General features: G+C 43.0%; 2 protein-coding genes across 5 annotated transcripts in view; one reads left to right on the top strand and one right to left on the bottom strand.

Moving 5' to 3' along the window:
* Smagp (small cell adhesion glycoprotein) overlaps window positions 1-13,624 on the top strand; it is a 29,147-nt gene extending 15,523 nt beyond the window's left edge. For all 3 annotated transcript variants that reach the window (XM_012516163.2, XM_023722696.1, XM_023722695.1), the window contains exons 3-4: window positions 12,154-12,240; window positions 12,916-13,624. In XM_012516163.2, coding sequence (XP_012371617.2) covers window positions 12,154-12,240; window positions 12,916-13,094 — 266 coding nt within the window. In that variant the 3' untranslated portion in view covers window positions 13,095-13,624. The remainder of the gene's footprint in view (window positions 1-12,153; window positions 12,241-12,915) is intronic.
* A 1,111-nt stretch (window positions 13,625-14,735) lies between these two features.
* On the bottom strand, window positions 14,736-19,588 carry Dazap2 (DAZ associated protein 2). Of its 2 annotated transcripts, none has more exons than XM_004637826.2 (4): window positions 19,403-19,588; window positions 18,317-18,435; window positions 17,501-17,746; window positions 14,736-16,166 (listed from the first exon to the last, which is right to left on the bottom strand). In XM_004637826.2, the coding sequence occupies exons 1-4, from the start codon at window positions 19,413-19,415 to the stop codon at window positions 16,038-16,040; spliced, it is 507 nt and encodes a 168-aa protein (XP_004637883.1). In that variant the 5' UTR covers window positions 19,416-19,588; the 3' UTR covers window positions 14,736-16,037. The 2 variants fall into 2 exon arrangements, with proteins under 2 accessions (XP_004637883.1, XP_023578462.1); XM_023722694.1 differs by lacking the exon at window positions 19,403-19,588 and adding an exon at window positions 18,823-18,981 and having other exon boundaries at window positions 15,948-16,166.
* Between the last annotated feature and the right edge of the window lie 5,114 nt (window positions 19,589-24,702).

Genomic DNA, 24,702 nt, shown 5'->3' with positions numbered 1-24,702 from the left:
TGATCCTATTTACAAACACCATTAGAACAAATCATTCTATTCATTAACAGAATGTAACTATATATCTATCCCAGCCACTTTGAATACACAGATACAAAATGGACATTCATCTGTATACCCCATTTTTTCTAAGTTCTGTTATTGAATTCCTCTCTTTTCTGATATACAGAAGAAGAAGGCATTTCTTAAATCAGATATTTTATTATACCGTGCATGCAGAATTCACCTGTTAGTTAATTAGGTCAGGGAGACCTGACATAGTCCCAACAGGTAAAATCTATTTTCACCTTTGTCAGAATTGCCCCCAGTGTTGCTAGTAAATCTTTTCCAGCAAGGTAGTAGGACATCTGGGACAGTTAGAAATTCATGGTTAAACATTTGGCCTTCAAAGTGACATGTAGAGCAGGACTAACAAATCTCTGACTAGATGTTCCTTCAAACCTAAGTATGGCTATAAATGTAGGCTACAGAGAGTTTTCCAGAAAAGTAAGTCAAAACAGTGCATTGGATTGGCTCACCCATAATGTCCAGCATTACCCAGAGTTCCTCAGGAGAGAGAGTAATATCTGTGGACAGAGGCTATATAGATACCATTGGACCTCTTCAATTGTCAGAGCAGGAAATGAGGGGTTTGGCTGGTCTAGACCCTCTTGGAGTGGGGACAGTCAACTCTCCACTGCCATGAGTTCAGCAGATTGGCCCTTTCACACTTGTAGCAGGGCCCAGGCAGTGGTTTGGTGCAGTCCTAGGCCCAGTGTTCAGACTTCTTGTACATGAAAAGGAACTCTTTCCTTGGTTATCTTTGTGTTTTCCTTTAGATGGTATAGGTGAGTTTAAAACATTGCCAATTGCAAAAGCTATAGTTCTGGCTTTTCTCTTTGACTCCTGTTACAGTTTTAGTCTAGATGTCCCCTGAAAGTCTCATTCTGTGATAGGGTTTTTTCAGAGGTGGCTGAATCTAGAGTGTATGATTAAGTTATAGAGCAGTGCTAAAATTAAAGGGGGGTGATTGCTGGATCAGTCCACTGATCAAATTGACACCTTTCCGATCCCAGTAGACAAGATACATTGTAAGGGACAGAAAGAGGCCTGTCGCTCACTCTTCCCCCTGCCCCCCATTGCTCCTGCTGTCTTCTGTCACCATGAATGATTGCCTCTCTGCCGTGTACCACCCTACCTTGCAGCCAGCCGATTATGGACTGAAACCTCTTCGAACTGTGAATTAAATAAACATTTCCTAGGATTGGCAAGTTAGCTGAGCAGACTAAGCTCCTGCTTAGGCAAGCACAGGGACTAGGTTTTGAAGGACCAGGGCTCAATCTCCGGTCCTGCATGCCACGCCGGCCCTGCCTCCAGACGCACTGAGCCAGCCACAGAGATTGGGCATGGTGGCACACACCTGTAATCCCAGCAGTGGGAGGCTGAGACAGGAGGATCACTATAAATTTGAGCTGTGTAGTGAGACCCTGTACCAAATACATTAAAAAAAAAAAAAAACAAACAAAAACTGCCCATCTGTACCCTGTACCCATCTCTCACCATTGTAGTTCATCAACCCAAACCATATTTAACAGTAGTAGTATGTTCCTTTTTTAAATTGGCAGGGCCAAAATTTTTCCACTGATCTGAAGGGTACAGTTCATGAGGTTCCCATGACTTATGTTGGGGCCTAGAGAGACAACTAAATCTTGGGTTTTTAAATGGCACCCTTTTCAGTAGAATAAGCACTTGCATGGCAAGCACTTGCCTGGTAAGGCTTGAGTTCAATCCCCGGTTCCACAAAAAATAAAATAAATGGCACCTCATGCAAGGAGGAGACATGATTTTAGCCTAGAAAACATCACTTGTGAGATTCAAGTATTCACGACAGATGTCTGTCCAAAGCTAGGTTGATGCTAGCATGATTCGTAGAGGCATAAAATAAAGCCCTACTGAGGGCTTTTTGTTTCCATATGGGTACCCTTAACTACTTAGGGAGAGGGATGTTGAGCCACTTGATGGCTCTGCCCAACCATTAAAAACGCCTACGAGATCAGGGTAGAGTTCCTCCCCTCTGGGACTCCCTTAGCCATGATGATTCACTTGATGGCTATACTAAAGCAGAGTGGAGTCACTTGAGAAACAATCTCTTGCATTTACCCCTGTAGCAAAAACTCTGGTACTTCAAGGGAATAGAGACAAAAATTTATTTTTTAAGGAAAAAAATCTTCTAAAAATCTTAAGAATGACTCACAGTCACCTAAGTTAAACTGTACTATTGTTTAGTTCCATTGGGCCATCAGGCATAAATTACCTACATTTGTTTTTTTTTTTTTTTTTTAAAGAGGGCTAGGTGGATAGCTCAGCAGCACAAGTACCTGCCTGGAAAGAACAAGGTAATGAGTTCAATTCTGCCCTTGCCAAAAAAGAAGGGAAACAAACATGGTAGAGCCCATGTGGCTAATCAAAAATGGGCATCCAGTCAGGTAACAGACAAGATGGCAGCCAATTGTAGGATGAGGCAAGATGGCAACTCAGACTAAGCATGTAGAAGAAAAGCACAGATGACACTTTTACAAAAGAAGTAAACAGGTACTGAAATAACTTCTTAGGGTGGGGAAAAAAAAGAAACAGGCAGCTACTCAGGAAAGCCACTAGAATACCAACAGCTACTTTCCCCCAAAAGAATGAGAAAGCTGAGCAAAGTATCATGGGGAACAGAAACACGACCTTATAAAGGGCACACTAAACTCTAGGTTGAACACACGTGGTACCTCTAAATGATCAGCTCTGTGACTGGGTTAATAATAAGCTTCCTGGTTGTTCTTTACTGACTTGTATCTGCAAGAGTCACCAAAAATGGAAAAAGGGGAAAAAAAGGAGAAAGAAAGTTCAAAAGGGTCGATAAGCTTCCAATGGCTGGAAAAAAGAAGACGCCATGTGTACACACACACACACACACACACACACACACGCACACGCACACGCACACACACACACACACGCTGGGAAAAAAACAGGAAACAGTTCCTGGTGCCATGAGAAGAGTCTCCTAAGTTCCCCAACACAGGGGAAAGGAACAGGAAAAGAAGAACAACAAAAACCTTCATGGCATTTTAAAGGGAAAGAAAATGTGCCCAAAAGACCCTAGTTGCTCTCTTGGCTGGCTAAACTACATATACTACAAGTTTTGGGGTCCTAGAGTCTCCTCCTGGAGGTGATTTCCAGGTTCTTTCTGTTGTATGCAAAGAATTGGTCAAGGCAAGCACAAACAATAGCAAAGTTTTATTAAAGGTAGGAAAAGAAACAGGCTCTGCAGAGCAAGTTTGGCCCAAGTAAAAGTAGAAAAAGAAGTATAGAGTGAGGGTGGCCACCACGCAAGAGAGAATACAGTGGCAACAACTCAGTGTGGACTGTCCTGTTTGCTTCATCCACTCCTCAGGCTGAGGTCAGGCCTAAGGCATCCTATCAAAAACCTGCTCAAGTTCTCATGAGCAGTTTGCATGCAGGGCTTTGGGGACTGCTCTGTGCATGTTCCAGGATCTTGTCACACCTCCTTTCAGAGCCACCTTTGCCATACCCTACCTTTCTGTCTCATTAACATGAATAGAACTGCTTTTTTTGTTGGAAGAAAAAAGCCTCTTGTTTGTTTTGTTTTTTGAAACAGGGTCTCACTATGTATTTAAGATGGCCTTAAACTCACTATATAGTCCAGGCTGGCCTTGAGCTTGTGGAGATCCTCCTGTCTCAACCTCCCAAATGCTGGGATTATATGCAGATGCCATCATGCCCCACTAATCTAAACCATTTCAAACCAAAGCAGAATATGCAGAATAACCAAAGCAGAATATGAAGTGTTAAAATACAACAAAAATATATTTAAAAAGACATACTAATTCTAGTTACAAATGGGATGTTACTTTTTTTATAATCCACAGTTACATTTAGGAAATCATATAAACATAGATCACTGATTTAGATGAAATAGATGAATTTGTAACAAAGCTCTGTAGTTACAAAAATACCAAAGAATGCATAAAATGAATGTTTATTTGACTTTTGTGTCATGCCTGGATCCTTCACCAATGTTATAGGGGGGTGGGAGCAGATAAAAAATGAAACAGCTATTAGGAGTATAGCAAAGATAATTCTTCCTAAAAATAAATAACAAAAAAAAGTTTCTATAAAACTATTCATCTCAGCCAGGCATGGTGGCACATGCCTGTAATCCTCACACTTGGGAGGCTGAGGCAGGAAGATCCCTTTGAGTTCAAGGCCAGCGGGGCTACAAAAATGAGATCCTGCTTAAACAAAACAAAACAAAACCTATGTATCTTACTCTTTCAAACCATAAAATATGCTTCTACATACAGTGAGACATAAATAGGCTTCCTTTTCCATTAACACATAGAAATAATAATTCTTTTTTAACATTGTGGATAAAGTGTGATTGTGATCATAATTCTAAGCTGTTACAGACCAAGATGAGGGACACGTCATGGTTTCTGGAGATGTATACTGTAATTCCTAGACTGGCATATTAGACACTAATAAAAATTAACAAAAGGAACAGAAAATTTCAAGACAAGGGCAAATAGACACATCTTAGCAACACTTAGAAGCAAATTTAGGTGTATTCCTCTTTACTTTTAAAGAGACTTTGGTTCAGCAAGTGTGTGTGTTTGGAAATTGCTTGGTGCAATCTATGAGAATTCTCAAGGTGTCTTTTTTTAATTTTTGTTTTTAATCTTTTATTTATTTATTTATTTATTTATTTATTTATTTATTTATTACAGGGTCTCACTACACAGCTCAGACTCATAGTGATCCTAGCACTCAGCCTCCCTAGCACCGGGATTACAGGTGTGTGCCACCACACCTAGGATCAGTGGCCAGCGTGGCTTACCGGGGTTTCTGGGTTTGGCAAGGCATGTGGTACCGGGGCTCAAACCCAGGTCTTTGTGCTTGCCAGGCAGGCACTTAGACCACCAAGCTATCTCCCCAGCCCTCAAGATGTCTTAAATACACCTAATTTTAGTGGTGGAGCTGATCTGAGTAGCTGTTTCTGCTTGAGACTGATAACTAATCACTCTCTTTGGAGGAAATCCTAACCTTTCCTTCCACACTCTCCTTAGAGAATAGCCTCTCTAGTCACACGTTCAGAAGTTCCTATTGCTATCTTCATCTTTAGCTCTAGCATTAACAGTAGCACCACATACATTTGTCACTATTGTCATCCCCACATTCTTCAGTAAGTCCTAGCAGTGTCTACCAAAACCAAGCAAGGTCACTGTCTGTTGTTTGTTCAATGCAGTTAGCCATTGTCCTCCCCATTTATTTTTATCATCTTGCCACATGGACACAATACTATCCTGAAAAGGTATATGTTCCCATTTGGACATTAAGTTACTAGGCAACTGGATATGTTTCTGTAGACATCAAAAGTAGCTTTCCTTGCCAAGCTTTCCATTTTTTGTTAATCTGTTTTGTTTTTTTGGAAACTAATTCAGACGGGCCTTAAAAATCACCATATAGCCCAGGGTGGCCTCAAAATCACTGTAATTCTCCTGCCTCAGTCTCCTACTGGGATTTGAAATGTGCACCAGGATGATGCCTGATACCAACCTTTACATGTGTGTGTGTGTGTGTGTGTGTGTGTGTGTGTGTGTGTGTGTATACACTAATGATTGAACCCACAGGGCTTTGCACTGGGTTTTTTTTTGAGGCATGATCTTGCTAAGTCTTTAAATTGCACTGAAAAAATAAAAAACAAATTGCACTGGCTGGGCTCAAATTTGCAGTCCTCTGCCCTCAGTCTCCAGAAGTGTTGGGAATTACCGGCCTGTGCCATCATTCCTGGCTACTTTCGTCATTTTGTTTTGTTTTGTTTTGTTTTGTTTTAAATCAGAATACTGGACTGATCTGTAGAGGATGTTTAAATAGTGTTCTGGGTTAGCAACCTTCTGATTCGATTCTGTATTCTCCTCTTCTATAGGCAGGACTGGAAGTAGAAATGGTATTCTGCCTCATGCATTCTAGCCAAGTACTGTACCACTGAGCTGCACCCCAGCCCCATTTTAAACATGTAGTCCAGTACATTAAGTACATGCACTGTCATCATTATCTATTCTAAACCTTTTCAATTATGCCAAACTGAAACTCCATGCCCATTAAACATTTGCCATTGTCCCCCTCTCCCAGACCCTCACACCTCCATTCTGTTTTCTGTCTCTATGAATTTGATTGCTGTAGGTCAGTGGTGGCAAGCCTATATGCCACAGCAGGCTGTTTGTATCATTGAGAGTTCTAAAAGTTGCACCATCTCTGCTCTAGGCCATCAATTAAAGTAGTTATGTATGGGCTGGGGAGATGGCTCAGTGGAATAAGCGCTTCCCTGGCAAGCGCAAGGGCCTGAGTTCAATCCCTGGTTCTGCCAAAAAAAAAATAAAATAAAATAGTTACATAATATTCATTCTTTTGCATCTGGCTTATTCCACCAAGCCTGATGTCTTTCAGGTTCATCCTCATTGTAGCATGTGTCAGAACTTCCTTCCTTTTTAAGGCTGAATAGTGTTCCACTGTGTGTATGCTGTTTTGTTTTTCTATTCTTCTGATTTTAAATTTATTTTTAATTTTATGTATTTGGTACAGGGTCTCACTACACAGCTCAGACTTGTAGTGATCCTCCTGTTTCAGCCTCCCCAGCACTGGGATTACAGGTGTGTGCCACCACGCTGATCTTAGTGGCCTTTTCAGTGCACCTGAAGTGGGCCAGCACAGCAGTGCTACCAGGGATGGAACTGGGTCCTTGTGCTTGCCTAGGCAGGCACTTAAGACAGCTGAGCCATCGCAGTGGCCTTCTATTCATCTGTTAATGGACACTTGGGTTGCTCTATCTTTGTGATTATAAATAATGCTACTGTGTACATTGTTATACAAATGTCAATTTTGAGTCTTGTTCATTCATTTTGTGTATATACACAGAAATATGATTGTTGGCATATAGAGTAATTCTGTTTCATTTGTGGAAGGACTGTGAAGATTAGAGGTTTTGCTGCTTTATTCACTTATCTGTGCCTAGAGCCAAACAGAGTACATGTTCAATGAACACTTGTTGAATTAACTTGTTTTGTTTATTAAGACAGAATCTCACTCAGGCTAGCCTTGAACTCACTAGGTAGCCCAAATTGAGGTAATCAATTTGAGGTAATCTTCTGCTTCAGCCTCCTCAGTGCTGGATTACAGGTGTGTGTCACCATGCCTAGCTCTAAAAATTAACTTTTGGCTCAGTACCAGGGATCAAACTCAGGACCTTGTACTTGTCAGGCAGGTACTTATGCCACTAAGTTATCTCCCCAACCCTTTTAATCTTTTTCTCTGTAGACTTAGAATCTCAAAAGGCTTGGTAGCTTGTCTGTCCCAGCTTGTGCTTAGGGGTCCCATGCTGACTCCTAATTCTTGCTCCTTGAATTAAAGGCCCCCAAAACAGGCCCCTATTCTAGAATTTTTCTGTGGAATCCCATCAAGCTCACCAAAATTTTATAGAATTTACATTATTTTCTTTTTTTTTTTTTTTTTTTCAGAATCGGGGATTGAACTCAGGCCCTTGCATTTGCCAGGCAAGCGCTTATTCTACTGAGCTATCTCCCTGGGTCTGGCCCTGTCTCTTTCATAGGAGCTCTTACTTACCAGCAGAGGTCTCATTGACAAGTTATCATCACCCTTGGCTAACTAACATTTATCTAGATCCCTTTTAGATTAGCCTGTGCTTCTCATTTCTTGAGCTCACTTCCCTGTGTCTTAAATGCTCCTGCTGCTCCCTGGGTAAAAAAAATTATTATTTCATAGAAGGCAGAGACCAAAAGCATAAAGAAAATTTTTCCATTTTCTCCAGTCTAACACCTCAAGACTAAAGATCAAACCTTGTTCTTGTTCCAAATAGAACATTTTAAAAATTGTCCTTCAGATTTATTTGCCACAGTGTGCTAAATAGAGCTTCCCAACACTATTCTTCTAAGTCTCTGACAGCCTCTAATATGGGCTTTTCTGCTAGAAATTTTTATGTGCATTTTGAAGAGATTCATATTCTGAAATCACATTGGTGAAAATAGGAGGGCCTAATATTCAATAACGGAACTTAGAAAAAATAGGGTATACAGATGAATGTCCATTTTGTATCTGTGTATTCAAAGTAGTTAGGATAGATATATAGTTGCATTCTCTTAATGAATAGAATGATTTGTTCTAAAGGTGTTTGTAAATAGGATCACAAGTCCGCATCTTGTACAGCAATTAACCACTAAGAAGAACATATGCAGTGTGTTATTTGTTGAAACTGTACTTCCGATTTGATTTGAAACTGTCTCATTACTGTTTATCAATAAAATTTTGGGGAAAAAAGTAATATATATTTAAAAAAAAGAAAAAGAAAATAGGAGGGCCTACAGGAGAAATGAGATTGGAGCAGACCATACAACACAGAGCTTTGAAACTAGAATTCCTATAAATATCCTAACAACCTCAATAAAAATATTGGCAGACTTTAATCTCCACAAGCATGTGAACCTTGAATCCCAATCAGTCTTTGCAGCTTATACCTTTGGATGTACAGTTCTCCAAAAAATTCCAATGAGCCTTCACTTCTAATAGGGAACATCTTCATCAAAAATTAAAATCTAAGGTAGGTTCTGTCCTCTTCACTCATCGATTGTTTGGGGGGATTTTTGGGGTTTTGTTTTGTTTTCTTTCTCGGTACCAGGGATCAAACTCAGGACCCTGCACTTGGCTGGCAGATGCTTATGCCGGTGAGCTATCTCCCTGGCCCACTCATCCATTGTTTTAATATTAGGTGAATTTCTTTGCACTTCTATCACCTGCACCTGTTGCTTCACCAAATGGTTTAAGTAAAATTAACCAAAGATGTTCTATCCAAAAAAAGACATTCGATTGAATTTTCTTAAAGCCTTCCTATAATGCTAGTTGTGAGAAGATGTACTTCTAATCACATCAGGGATTAAAGCTAGGGAAGTTTTGTATGAACTCTCATGGCTTCTGTATTACACTGATGTCCTCTCCCCCTTTGACCAATGGCATTGAGCAAGTTCACATTAAAGGAGCAGTCCATCTGTATTTGATGTGATCACCTGGCTTTTCTTTTACTTGAATCTACCTTTAAGCCCTTGAATTTTGTTTTTTATTTTATTTTTTGTGGTACTGGAGATTGAACCCAGCTCCTTGTGCATGCCAGGCAAGCACTCTATCACTAAGCTACATTCTCAGCATTATTTATATATGGCCTTACAAAATTGCCCAGTCTGACCTTGAACATGTCATCCTCCTGACTCAGCTTTCTGAGTAGCTGGGATTACAGGTCTGTTCCACCAAGCCCAACAATTTTCAAACTTCTTGGAGAGCTTGCTTGCTTCCTCATTATCTTTTATTAGCTTTTTCCTTATTGAAAAAGAAAAGGGCAGTGGTAGGAAGGTTACAGTAGTAAACTGGTAGTATACCGCAACTGTATATACTTTGCATGGACTTGGAGCAGGTAGTCCTGGATTCATATCTTGGCCTATCCACTGTTACTTCATGTATCATGAGTCATGTTACTTACTCATGTTACTTATTCTCCTTGGGCCTCAAGGTCTACATCAGCAAGAAAAAACCCTCTTTGAAGTAATTAGTGTTATAAAGATGAATAGTGACATATATAAAGCATATAATGTAATTCAGAGGCTTACTAAATGGCAGCTGGGTTTTTGCTGTTTTTGTCTTTTGGGGTTTTTTTTTTTTTGTCCTTTTGAAGTGGTTTTTTGTTTGTTTTTGTTTTGTTTTGTTTTGTTTTTTGGCTGGCTCAGGATGCCTTCAGGGCAGGTCTGGTAAGGCTTGAGGATCTGGGGATCGAACCCCAGCATCTTCATTGCTTTGTTTTAAGCAGTCACTTAAACAACTGAGCTAATGGGCAGGCACCCCTTTTTTGTCCTTTTGAGACAGGTGTAGCCATGCAACTCAGGCTGGATTTGAGCTCACTTTGTAGCTCAGGCTGGTCTTGTACTTGCAATGATCCTCCTACCTCACCCTGAGCCTTCTGAGTGCTGAGATTATAGGCATGTGCCACCCTGCCCAGCTAAGACAGCTATTATAATTGGGATCATTTGCAGAATTTCCCAGCTAGAAATCCTTTTCCCTCTCAGATTCTCTTTCTGTGTATCTGTGCTCTGACACACACTAAAACTTGGTTCCATAGTCAAATTGCTGGTTTACTTCATCACACGCACCCCTCCCATCTAAGAAGTCAGTACACCTAGCACATGATGGTTGCAAGTATATTGTTGATTAACTGAACTGAAATTATTCATCTTTATATTAAAGTTTATGGCATGCATTTTTTCAGTGCTTTGAATAGCTCAAATTCTTAAATATTTAAGGAGGGCAAAACTAGGAATACCTGCATAAAACGGGGTCAGCTAAGGAGTTCTGGTACATACCAGTAATCCCAGCCCATGGGAGGCTGAGGCAGGAGGATTATTGTAGGTTTGAGACCAGCCTGGGCTACAAAGTGAGCTTAAGGCCAGCCTGACCTGCATAATGAGACCCTGTCTCAAAAAAAAAAAAAAAAGAATAGAATAGAATAGGTGTCCTGACTTCCTGTGGAATTATTTAATTCTTAAGGATAGACAGATACATACAGGAAGGGGTGCAGAGGGGGCCTCATTTGTGAGTCTTTCAAAGTGCAGAGGGGTTGGGGAGATGGCTCAGTAGAATAAGCTCTTCCCTAGCAAGCCAAAGGGCCCGAGTTCAATCCCCGGTTCCACCAAAAAGTGTAGAGTCTTGGGGCTGGGGAGATGACTCAGTGGAATAAGTGCTTCCCTGGCAAGCGCAAGGGTCTGACTTCAATCCCCGGTTCCGCAAAAAAAAAAAAAAAAAAAAAACCAAAGTGTAGTGTCTATCTTGGAAGTCTAGAAAAGGTCTTTTGATAGGGAAGGAACATTATTTTATTATTTTAAAATAATGTTTATAAAGAGTAAGGACACTGAAGAAAATGCACATGCTAGGTGATATAAACATCATGTAACTAGATACACTCAACATTTGATCTCATATATGTAAAATTATGCATTCCTAATGACTTTTACTGTTACTATGTAGCAACAGCCCTTATCAAGTACGTACTATTATCCTCTTTTGCAGATAACTGATATTTAGAGGAGTCAGGTAATTTCCCAATTTCATAGTTAGAGACAGAGCTCACATCTGAAACCCTGTCAGGCTCAAAAGCCTGTGCTTACTTTTTTTTTAAGGGGTTGGAGTGGCGGACACACTACCCAGCCCTATCCCTTTTCTATTCTTTGAGACAGTGTGTCTAAGTTGCCAACACTGGTCTTAAACTTGAGATCCCTAACTCAGCCTCCCAAGGCTGAGTATCTCCCAAGTATCTGGGATTACAGACAGTGGGCTATGCAAGCGGCTCTTAAAAGCTCTCATACTCTTCCCCCCCCACACCCCATACAGGGTCTCACTACAGTTTGGACTTGTAGTGATTCTCCTGTCTCAGCCTTCCAATGCTAGATTACAGGCATGCACCACTATCTCTGGTTCCAGGGCCTGCACAGCATGTAGTACCAGGAATCAAACTCAAACTTGCGCTTGCCAGGCAGATACTTATATGCCAGGCTATCTCCCCAGCCCATAAAAGCTCTCCTATTCTTAACCATTGTGTTAGGAAGAGAAAAATCTCTCACAGTATTCATTGTCTTTGGGAAGTAGTGGGGCTGGAGATTTGGCTCAGTAGTAGAACGTTTGCCTAGCAAGCTGGAAGCCCCAGGTTCTGTCCTCAGCACCAAAAACAAAAAATAAATCAACTCTTAGAAACAATTCAGGGGCCAGGGAGATGGCTCAGTAGAATAAGCGCTTGCCTGGCAAGCTCAAGGGCCTGGGTTCAATCACTGGTTATGAAAAAAAAAAATACAGTAAAATTGAAAAAGAGCAAAAACAAACAAGGCAACTCTGGGAAGTAGTTTTTCTCCTCTATTCTCCAGATTTTTCTTGAATTTACTATAGAAATTAAATATTAAACTTTAGAATAGGGATGGTGTGGTAATGAAATTTGAAGGATAAAACTGTGCTTTAGGAGAAAAGAATTCATCCCCATTTCCTTTGCCACTTTTCTAAACTTTCCAGAAGAGCTGATGACTACCCCACTTCTGCAGGCCACTGAGGCCCTGTCTCCAGAAGCTGAAGAAGCCAGCACAGCACTCATTGCAGGTAATACAGACTGAGCCAAATGTCAGAGGGCCCCTGGTATTAGGGGTTCTCTTGCTCTAGACGAGACAGCGGAATCCCTTTGTGATAATATAAGATTTTTCCCCAAAAGAAAATCACTACAATGTAAGAAACTCAATCCATTCATGGGCTCACTCGGGGACAAGTGTTCTACACATACACAGTGCTCTAAAAGATTCAGCTTCTGCACTCCCAGTAAATGATAGGTTGAGAGGCTACCAAAAATAGGTTTGGGTGCATATGGACACTCAAGTGTGGGTAGGGATGAGGATATATGTGGTTTGTTGAGTGGTGAAGAAGAGTGGGAGGATGAGAGAAACTGCTACAGGAAGCTATGGACTTAAAAACACCCTTTCCTATTGGGAGAAGCCACTGCTTATTTCCCATTCTGTCATAATTGTCAGGAAATCATTTGGGTGGGAGTTGTTTTGTCAGAAATCAAAAGCATTATGTCCTCAGCCTAAGTACCAGGAGACTCCAGATACCATGGAAGCTAGGTTTGGTGGAAGAACAGGGATTTGAAAGTGGATGCTAATTATTAACCATAAACGAGAGGATCCTTTTGAAGAGTAAGGAATTTGTATAATTCAGCTGGCCCAAAAAATTCTGAGATTCTCAATCCTGAAACACATCTCTATTTTCCCTCTCCTTTCCAAGTTGTTATCACCGTGGTCTTCCTCACCCTGCTCTCGGTTGTGATCTTGATCTTCTTTTACCTGTACAAGAACAAAGGCAGCTACGTCACCTATGAACCTACAGAAGGCGAGCCCAGCGCCATCCTCCAGATGGAGAGTGACTCAGCCAAGGGCAGAGAGAAGGAGGAGTATTTCATCTAATGACCACCAGGCCCGATGGAGCGAAGTCCTGACTCCAGTGCTAATGCAGTGACTGCTTAATTTATTAGCTCGAAGTTTTATCTAAAGCCAGTGACACTGATTATAATGGGAAAATCCAAGCTCCTTGCAGGACACAGACCCAAATGCCAACATCACTGACTCCAGGGACCAGAAGCTGCTTACAGTGTCAGTAGGCCTTTAGAATAGAACTGGTGTCTGACTAGCCAAGTGGGGCTATACCAGGGAACATTTGAGTACGTGCCTTCATGTGGGGAGAAGGAATGAGGGTCACTGGCTAATGCTTCCCTCTGTCCTCTTTGTGGCCACCTAGTTATAGCCCAGAAGGAAATATCCAGTTCTTCCCAGGAGTAGATGCCACACTAAAAGGCCAGGCCCGCAGGGATAGGAAACGCTGGGGTTTCACATCCTGATAAATGTGTTCTATCCCTTAATCTGAGCCCTTCCTATATTCCCCAACAACCTTATACTTGAGCTATTAACACAAATTAAACTTTTTCATTGATACAGAAGTCAGAGTTTCGTGTGCAACAGCAGCTGCCCTACTTTGACTTGTCTTGCTTAAACTTCAACATTTTCTTTGGTTAATTTAACTCCTTTGTGCCTGTTCTCTCCCAAGCTGTAAGAGCCCTGGGGAAGCTCCATGACTTCCCAGAACTGTATCAGCAGTTTGAGACAAAGATGAGTCAAGAAGCTGGCCCCAGGACAGCTGCATTACAGATATCCTGGGAAATGAGTTGGTTTAGCTTCCATCCTACCAGGGGCCAAAATTTCCCAGACCCCATACACACACACACTACACATACACACACACACACAGGATTTCCCAGACCCCATACACACACACTACACATACACCACACACACACACACACACACACACAGGATTTCCTAGACCCCATACACACACCCCATACACACACAGATTTCCCAAACCCCATACACACACACACACAGATAGAGAGAGAGAGAGAGAGAGAGAGAGAGAGAGAGAGAGAGAGAGAGAGAGAGAGAGAGAGAGAGAGAGAGAACACCAAGGAAAGATCTGCCTTCCCCACCAGCAGTATCCTTGGAATTGGTCCAAGAAGTGCCTAGGATTTGAGTCTAAAGAGAGGTTATGTTTAAAAGGCCCAATGCTTCAGTATAAACTGTTTGCTCTTCAGACATTGTTTACTTTGGAATTAAGCTAGTTTTCCTTTGAGTTCTTAGTGTATTGCCTTTATTATCCCAGCTTAAGCCTAGTAAAGGTACAACCCAGGAGCTGGGGAATTTTACGAGATTTCAGAACTTTGGAGAAACCGAAAGCCTCCCCAGATGCATACAGGCTGCTATACTGTTTTCTCAGTCCAAACTTTAGAGCAAGTGAAAGGAACAGATTGTTCCCTTATTTCTAAGTTTAAATTTGAATTCCAGAATCTGAGTTTAAGTAGTCAAGTGGAGAGGAGAGTTACATCTAAAGTGGAACTCACGAAAATAGTCAAATCTTGGCCTTGTACTCCTGCATTTATTTCAAAGCCTTCATTAAAGAAAACAGAAGAGCAATAACACCTAGCAGTTCTAGGTGGGAAATATACAAAGAAGCAAAACAAATCTAAAAACAAGCTAAGTAAAGAATCCTTGGAGTGAGGTGTAATGCAACTTCATCACTTTATTCAAATCTTCAAAATAGTCTTTATTCTACATTTTTAGTATAAAAAATCCACAAGTTAAGTGCACCACAGTGTAGAGAGAGACATACAACGCTGAACTTCCATAACAGTCAATGGTACAGTCAAACATCACATGTACAGAACACAAAATTTAGATGAACTAAAATTATAAGATAAAATAAAATCCAATTTCAGAAAACACAAATCAAAATATTAAGGATCCCTGAAATATTCTTAACCCTAATGAAATTCCACTGGACTCAAGTCATTGTATAGTGAAGCATTCACCATATGACTCTATTCACCCAGTTTAGGAATTCTTGGGAGCCATAAGGGGCTACATCAGAGCCACTGTCAAAAAAAATGGTACCAGTTTTTGATCTCAAAACTCCCCTTAATTTGGCTGTGAAGTCAAGCTTTTGAAATGCATCCTCCTCCTCGCTCCTCATATTTTAAACTCTTTTATGGGACATTTCGCACTGATACCCTTTTTTGTTAAAACAAAGCTCAGTCTTTCTGGCACCAAAGCAAATTTAGGTTAGGTTTATCTATGCAGAAACAACCTGTGAGGAGGGTCCAAAAGGCACCTTCCACTTTTGCCTGAGATATAAAAGCAGGCATAATGGGGCCTATGGTTGGGACACATGGGGATTTCAGAGGATCCTTATAAAAGACAAGTTAAAAGATGGCAAGTGGGGAGAAGTGCAAGGAGAGAAGGAAACGACTGACTGGCTTTCTGTCCTGCACCACTGATTCAATGGAGACTGGCAGGAGGGAATGGAAGACTAGGGCTCAAGACAGCACATGGGGCAGAGGATGGGAAGGAAAAGGCAGACAGCTAATGCATTTAACAGGTAATATAAATCAAAGATTTAAAGAAGATTAAAGACCAATCAGAATAATTTGGCAACTTTAATTCTTAGGAAGATCAAAGTTCCCTCCAAACCTAATTTGATGTTTTATTACTAAAAGCAAAGACCAGTATGGTACAGTATTACTCCAGAGGAATTAAAGGAAGATCCTTAGGGCTGCTTCACCCACATTCATTTTATGAATGCATACCCTCCCCTACCTCAAAATGCTTTAGGGAGGTACTGCTACCATTACATGGTTCCTTATTAAATTTGAAAAGTGCCTGAAGTTTGGGCACCAGAAAGACACCCCAACAACATGTGTCTAAACTGCAATTTCAGGTTAATATGACTAAAGCAGTTACATTGTGAGAAGTGCTGAAGGTATGTGATGTCTTTCCTGGCACAGAGGCGACGCTGGTTCCTCACCAGATGGTGTAGCCACCATCTGAGCCACCCATGAAGAAGTTTCCCTTCCGCTGAGTTACGAGGACATTGGCTCCCTGCATGACTGCAAGCTGGGCAGCATTGGGAGGGCATCCAGGAGGCGGAGGCTGGAAGGAAAGGACAAGGTAGAATGGGCACAGGGCAGCTGATCAAGGGAGGAGAACAAGTGAGGCAGATGCTGTTAGGGAGATGGCAGTGTGTAGTCAACAGCATGAAGGAGCTGCTTCTGCCACCAATGAGAGTTCTAAAGCAAGTATATTTTCTCTGTGAACCCAAGACACAAACAAGAAAGGTAGCCTACCACTCATTCAGAAGGTTCTAGCTCCAAGATAAAAGCCTACACATAGACACAAAACCCATTTTCCGAACGGAAAATAATTTCCATTTGCACTCCCCAAACAGGGACGAGGTGCCAGGTCCATGGCCAAATCCCACAGGATCTCTCGGTAATGTGGGGCCTGCCTGTTAGCTCAGACACATTTTCTTTTTTTTTTTTTTTTTTTTTGGTTGAACTGGGGATTGAACTCAGGCCCTTGCACTTGCCAAGGAAGCGCTTATTCCACTGAGCCGTCTCCCTGGCCCCAAACTAGTGAGTACAGCACTTTCTTTCTTTCTTTTTTTTTGGCAGAACTGGGGCTTGAACTCAGGCCCTTGCGCTTTCCAAGGAAGCGCTTATTCCACTGAGCCATCTCCCCGGCAAGCTCAGTTGTTTAAGTGCCTGCTCATGCAAATGCAGTCAGGCGCAGCATACCACGTTTCGAACCCTACCTCCACCTGCCTTGCCAGACCTGCCCTTAAGGCAGGCTGAGCCAACCAAAAAAAAAAAAAAAATCCCCCCTTAGGTAATCTGGTGTTTTATTTTGGGAGAGAAACTCAGCACATGTTCAACACACACTGCCACTAAGCTGTATCCCCAGCCCTCTGGATACTGTATGTAGACCACTGGGTTACCTAAAGCTCACTAATTCCATCTCTAGTGTGTGGCTCCTGAGTAGATGTCCTGTGCAAAACCTGTGTGAAGTCTTAAGTCCCATGCACTAGTGGAAAACAATAACCAAAAAGCTAAATACTAGGGATTATGGGTCTGTGTTCTTAATCATCTGGGATCCTAATACAATATCATGCTCATGAAATATTAAGTAAATGTTTACAGAAAGAATAAAGAACATTAACTGGACCAGTTCACTGTATCAAAATGAAATGGAAAAGCAACAACAACAACAAAAAAAACAATCTAGCTAACTTGGACCCCAGCAGAAAGTCCTAGTGCTATACCCGTGCCATAGTTCTCCTGTTCCCTCGGCCACTTTTTGCTTATTAAATGGAAGTTATTGTACCAAAATGGATAGCTGTCTTCCAGGAATGGTGGGAGAATGAATATAAAGTCATTTCAGAAAGTTAAGACACACCAGGGCTGAGCTTCTTCTGAGGGCATACTCACAGGAATGTTGCCAGCAGTAGCCCCAGCTCCAAATCTGGCACCTGCATCATACCCTCCTTCCACCAGCACTGTTGAACCAGGAGGATAGATGGGACCGACTGGATAATAAGCCATGGGAATTGTGGAACCTAAAGGCCCAACAGCCACAGACTGGGCCATGGGAAGATAGAGAGAGGCGCCAGGAAATGCAGCTGACATGGTAGGAACTGTGGCAGCCCCTGGGTGCACAAAGCTCGGACGATAGAGCTAAAAAGGCAGAACAGAAGGCAAAAATGTTACTTTAATCCTACTTGAAATCTCTTTAATAAGTCAATCTTTTTCTTTGTGCTGCTGGGGATTGAAACTAGGACTTCACATATGCTATGTGTGCACTCAACTACTGAACTACATCCTTTAATTTTTTTCCACATTATTTTCAGGTAAGTCTCAATAAGTTTCCCAGGCCAATCTCAAACTTGACCTTCTGCCTTAGCCCGAGTAGCTGGGATTACAGGTGTGTACCACCATATGCAGGCTGAGTAGATTCTTAATTCTCCTAGTGCAGATTATACTTTTGATGAGCTATACAAGTCTCTTTCCTCGCATTCAGTGTTGTCTTAGATCATTTCCTGCTAGAGCTAATGTCAGGTTCAAGGCACACAAACTCATTAACCTCGGCCTGTGCCAAAAAACAGAATCACAGAATGCATTTTTGAGTCTGATAAATTGCTGCATTACATAATGGGTTAGATTATTCCTCTGATCACTTTTCTGTTTGTGAAGTCAGAGTTAGCTAAAAGGGTATTAAAACTAGCAAGTTTGGCACACTGGTAGCACCTCTGAGTAGGCAGGTGGAGCATCAGTATAGGGTGGAGCCTGAGGAAGATGCAAGGTCTGAGGGTAGACAGGATTCCCAGGAGGCTGCACAGGGTAGGTTGGCTGCGTTGGATATTGACCTGGAAGACAAAAAAATTCACGTTGCCTACTACAGAGTCACCAAAACGGGCAGGGTATCTGGACAGCTAACTTAGTGAGAGTGAGCAGATATGTCAACAGCCCTACAGGGCTGTTTTCTGGAGCTAAGAAAATAAGCACTGTTTCTATACCCTTATAATGGAAGGTGCTGGGTTCTGATTGGGCCAGGAAGGGCATTGTTTCCACCGGTATACAGTGAGGGAAAGTCTAGCTGGGCTCAAATTCCCTCTGGAATATATGACAGCTCTGGGGACTTGTCTCTTTGGTTCTGGACTGCTGATACATCTAAGGTGCTTCTGCTCTGGCTAGTCTGCACAGGCCAAGGTGTCACCAACCCTGACTGTGAAGAACCGCTGGTTCTCATTTACCTCGCCATTTCTTATTCAAGGTCGACTTCCCAATAAGAGTGGGTGAAAGGGGAGTCAGCCCAGGGAAAAGGTGAGACGATCCTACTCCGGCACAGTCACAAGAACGGGAAGAAGTTCGAGCTCCGCCCACGAAGAGCGAGGAGCGTGAAGGACAGGGGAAAAGACCTTGCAGGCCCTGGCCGGTCCACCGACGCTGGCACCTCACCAGTTAAACTCCGGCCCAGCCAGCCGCACCGGAGCGCGGCGCCCCGCCCCTGTCGGCTCTCCATTGGCCCACCCGAATCCCTGCTGTAGTCCCCCATTTGCTCCCGCAGCTGCCCATCATGGCAAGGCCCCCCCAAACCCCCAAGCCCGCAGCTCCAAACTGCGCCACAGAGTTTAAGAGAGAAAAGGCCGGGAGGAAGCAAGCCGCTGTAGCTACAAGAGGCCGAGGGCGTCAAGTGCACCCCCACGCCCCGACTGGCCGAGGGGCGCGGCGCGGCCCAAGCCAAGCCTGGCGCGGGGTCACCCTGGGTTCCGAACCCCTTAGCCCAGGGCCCCCGCTACTCCCCCGATGTTCTCAGCCGCCCCCTGGCCTTGCCTTTGCTGTTCATGGTGTCTGCGGGTCCCGTTCGACTCGGCGTCGCGGACGGTTATTTTTTTCGTCCTCTTCCTGTTCGGAGTCACTTCCGTGTCACGTGACGATCCCCCGCCTGGCGTCATCAGACGTCCGAGTGCCGCTACCACCGGAAACCCCGCCCCTTCGTCCGACCTCCAGTCGCTGCGAGGAGGCCTGCTTGGTCCTGCCCATTTGCGCTGGCCTCGCCCACTTATCTTGTCCTCCCTACCCCACCCTTGTCCCTCAGCTGGAGCAGACAAAACACGGGTGCGTGCAGGTGCGGCTTATCTCAGGACAGGTCCTTCTGTTAGTCTCTTGGAGCTAGAACGATGCAGTCATTCCCTAAACCTTTTCCCATGGACACTCATCAACTCAGTCAGCTCACCTTGACAATCTTCTCACGGGAGACGTGGATTTTTGGAAATTTTCCAGACTGCCTAAAGTATGCTGTCCAAACCTTGTTACCCTTCGCTCTTCATGTGCTCAACTTCGATTTAAGCTTCAGCTCCGTAAAGATTTATTCTGCCAGTCTAGTTCATCTCTTTTCCTGAAAGAGACTTCCAACACTGCAACCTTCACTACCTGTGTCCAGTGACAGGCTGTCACATAAAGGAAGGGATTGTTTTGCTGTGCTACCTATAACAGCTGGCACCAAAGTTAACATAGTTATGTGTGTGTGTGTGTGTGTGTGTGTGTGACCCTGACCTTTCTTTGGCACCTGTTAAATGTAACCTTTATGGGTGCCTGTGTGTACACATATTTTCTCTTTTCACTTCTCTTACCCTTATGGTTAAAGATGACATCCTTTACAATAGAAATTAAATTATTTCCCTTTTCTTCATTCAAAAATACCTGCTGGCAAGTGCAAGGGCCTGAGTTCAATCCCCGGTTCCACCAAAGAACAAAAACAAAAAATAGGGCTGGGGCGATGGCTTACCTGCCGGTAGGGCCCACCAAATAGCTCAGCGGATTAAAGTGCCTGCAAGCAGGTGCAGAGGCCATCGGTGTGTTGAGATGGCAATTGAGACTGGCCATAGTGACTCGCACCTGTAATCCCAGCTCTTGGGAGGCTGTAAACAAGCGGATCACTACAAGTCCGCTTTAGTAGTGAGACCCTTAACATCCTGTAGACCCTTCTCTAAAATAAAAAAATTTTAAAAATTAAAACAAAAAAACCCTGTTGGGGCCAGAGAGATAGCTCAACAGACTAAGCACCTGCTTTGGCAAGCACAGGGAGGAGGTTTCTATCCCTGGTGCCACATGCTTTACTGGCCCGCCTCTGGGGTGTGCTGAGCTGGCAAATGAGTCTAGGCTTGGTGGCGCTGGAGAGGCTAAAAACAGGAGGATCACTACAAATCTGAGCTGCATAGTGAGACCCTGTACCAAATACGTAAGTGAAAAAAGAAAAATTTTTAAAAATATCTACTGAAGCCAGGTGCTACACACCTGTAATCCCAGCCTCTTCGAAGGCTGAGGCAAGAAGATCTGAAATGTCAGCCTGGACAACACAGCAAGACTCTGTTTCAAGGTAAAAAATAAAAAGGCTGGGAATGTTGCTCCCTGGTAAAGCCCTTAGTTCAACCCATTGCTAAACACCTGCTGCCTACAAATATGGAGATGGAGCTAAACAAAGCAAAACTAGGTGGAATGATGGCCTGCACCAGAAACCCCAGCGCTGAAGCAGGAGAATCCCTGAAAATTCGAGGGCAGTCTGGGCTACAAATTGAGTTCAAGGCAGCCTGAAAAGGCCCAACCATGTCCCCTTGGGGAGTTTACACTGTACATTGTAGTAAAAGTAGGTAGAAAAGCATTCTAAGGGGCTGGTGAGATGGCTCAGTGGTCTAAAGCACCTACTTAGAACAAGTTTAGCAAAGCAAAGGGACCATGGTTCAATCCCCCAGCACCACATGCCAGCCGGCCCCGCCCCCTGGTGGGCTGAGCTGGCCACACACACACACACACACACACACACACAATTAAATAAATAAAATTTAAAAAAAAGAAAAAGAAAAAGAAAAGCATTCTAAGGGCCAGGCAGATGGCTCAGTGGAATAAGCGCTTCCCTGGCAAGCGCAGCAAGCGCAAGGGCCTGAGTTCAATCCCCAGTTCCGCCAAAAAAAAAGAAAAAAATAAAGAAAAGCAAAAGAAAAACACTGAGGGAAGCTGAGCAAGGAGGATGGAAAATTTCAGGCCAGCAGGGCAATTTAGTGAGATCTTATTTCAAAAAATAAAAAGGACTGGGGATGGGGTTCTGTGGGAGAGCACCCCCAGGTTCACCCACAGTACGGGGTGTGGGGAGCTTTGGTGATAAAAGCTGTCAGTAAACATTAGAATCTTGATAAATATTTGCTGTTTGCTGATTGATTTATTCAACCATGAAAAAGACCCACACTTGCTTCAGCTTGGTGTTCCCCCATCTCCAGGGTTGTATCCCAGTTTGCAGAGCACCCTGGAATGCAAGATCCTCTCTGGTCTTCAGAGTAGCCCCTGTGGCCGCAGGGCCTATTCAGGCACTCCTCCTGACTTTCAGATTAGAGAACTGTTCAGAAGAGACTTGCTACGAAGCACAGTTAAAGAACAGTTGACAAAATCGGGTTTCATGTTATGGCACTCAAGTTCCCAGGTCAGCATTTTTATTTTGTTTTGTATTTTTCTTATTAGTATACACTGCCTCACATGACTAAAATGTTGATTTTCAAGTCTGTGTTGGGAGATTTTTAAAGCTATTTTTCTTTTTTCAATATATTCAAGGGTTTTTTGTTTTGTATTTTAGGGCAGGGTCTAGATCGGACTCATAGTGATCCACCTGTTTACATAGTGATCTACCTGTTTCCTCCCAAGAGCTGGAATTACAGGCGTGCGCCACCAGTCCATTCTCTGTTTTTTGTTTTTATTTTTACCAATAAGGGTTTGGAGACTTCGGCCTTAGGCAAAGGCACACTCCTGCCTCTCTTTTGCTTGGAGACAGGGTCTCACTAAATTGTTGAAGCTAGTATCAATCTTGGGATCCTCCCACTTCACCCTCCTGAATTGCTAGGGTTACAGGCAGGTACCACTGTGCTGAGCTACATTATTAGCTTGATTCAAGCTAACATCAGTAATGTAAAACCTAAGACCTTTACCTTTTTTCCTCTATTTCTGACTTTTTTTTTTTTGACTGGGAATCAAACTCAGGACCTTATGTTTGCCAGTCAGGTGCTATACCACTGAGCTACATCCCCCACATGACTCTAATATTCTTTTTTTTTTTTTTTTGGCAGAACCAGGAATTGAACTCAGCCTCTTGTGCTTGCCTGGCAAGCGCTTATTCTACTGAGCCATTTCCCCAGCCCCCTCTAATATTCTTGAAGGCAGGTATAGTGTTAAAAAAAAAATTCACTCATTCAACACTTATTTGTAGAACACTCAACAAATACCAGCTATTGTTCTAAATAAAACAAATGAAACACTTGCTGTGCTAAAGCTTATCTTCTAACAGGAAAGACTTGAGAGTTGTTTGTTTCTTCATTTATGGTACTAGGGATGGAACTCAGGGCCTCACACATACTAGCAAAGTGCTCTACTACTGAGCTACAGCCCCAGCTAAAGCTTAACTCCTTTTTTTGGTGGTAGTAGGGGCACTGGGGATTGAATTCAGGCCCTTACTAAAGCTTAACTCCTAATGCAGAAGCTTACAACCTTTTTGGACCAAGTCCAGAAATATACTTTATTTATTGATTTATTTATGTGAAGACAGGGTCTCATTAAATTGACTAATCTAACCTCAGTCTCAAGATCTTCCTGCCTGTCTCCCGGGTAGCTGAGACTACAGGTATGCACAGCCAGTCTGCTTAATGGTATGCTTTAAATCAGAATTCAGGGGTCAGGGAGATGGCTCAGTAGAACAAGCACTTGCCTGGCAAGCATGAAGGCCTGAGTTCAATCCCCAATTCCTGAAAAAAAAAAAATCAGAACTCAGCACACACAATTATGTATTATAACTAAAACAAAATTTTATGACCTAAAACCGTCCCGTTATTGTCTTTTTTTTTCTTCTTTTTTCATCTCATCCTCCTTTTTTCCTTTTTTTTTCCAGTTCTGGTTGTAATTTCACATCCCACTAATGAATCACATTCACAGCTTGACAAACATTGCTTTTAGTGGACTGCCCTCCCCAGGCAAGTTTGCAACGAGTAATTGGTGACTAAGTTAATGAATAACTCACTGGAAATCAGATCAGGCAACCTCCTCTGTAATGAAGCATGTAGCATTTTCATTTTTCCAAATCAGATCCTAAAAGTAATCCCACTCCTATGTTTGAAATGAGAGCAGTCACTCCTGTGTGCCATGCAGAAGGAAGGCCAGCAAACGAACTCACCCACAGTCTGGGATGTAAAAAGGCATGGGTGAGATTGCATAGGAGAAATAAAAGATGAGTAGAAAAGAGATGATAAAATTATCACTAAAAATTATGCTTTGTAAGGCCAGCCAAATAGTTCAGCGGATTAAAGCTCCTACAAGCAGGTGCAGGGGCTAGGGGTTCAATCCCCAGGCCTGCCATGCCAGCCCAGCCCCCAGGGTGCGTTGAGATGGCAATTGACACTAGACATGGTGGGGTGTGCCTGTAATCCCAGCTTTTGGGAGGCTGTAAACAGGCAGATCACTATGAGTCCAATCTAGTAGTGAGACCCTGAACACCCTGTAGACCCTCTCCTAAAATACAAATAAATAAATAAATAAGTAAGTAAATAAATAAAAAGTATACTTTCATGGCTGGGTGTGGTGGCACACGCCTGTAATCCCACCCCAGCGCCAGGCAGCAGGTGAGTGTTCACAGCAGACTGAGGCAGGCGCAGGCAAGGAGGCCGCTCAGGCAGTTTAAGTAGTTGAGCTAAGTACACGGTTGTAGAACCAGCATTGAGGCACAGAAGCCCCTCTTTTGTTCTTCTGGTCGGGGGTGGGAGGTGAGGGGCTGGGGGTTGTAGCCCCTCTTCCCGGCCAGGCAAGTATTCTACCACATCCTGGCCCCACTCATTGTTTCTAATCTATTGCCTCCCAAGTCTCATCCTCTGCCAAAGAAGTCACAGATGCTTGTGTCACCTGTAGCTCTAAATCCAGACTGCTGGAGAAGAATAATGGGGAGGGAGTGGGGAAGTAGACAGCTGAAAGTCAGCTTGTAAATTCTGGCCCTACTACTACTAAAAACTCAAAAAAGGGGCTGGAGAGATGGCTCAGTGGTCTAAAGCACCTACTTGAAACAAGCTTGGCAAAGCACAGGGACCGCGGTTCGATCCCCAGCACCA

This window comes from Octodon degus, unplaced genomic scaffold (genome assembly GCF_000260255.1).
Source record: "Octodon degus isolate 3935 unplaced genomic scaffold, OctDeg1.0 scaffold00093, whole genome shotgun sequence".
Taxonomy (NCBI): Eukaryota; Metazoa; Chordata; class Mammalia; order Rodentia; family Octodontidae; genus Octodon; species Octodon degus.
This window is presented reverse-complemented; position numbering and strand designations above follow the sequence as displayed.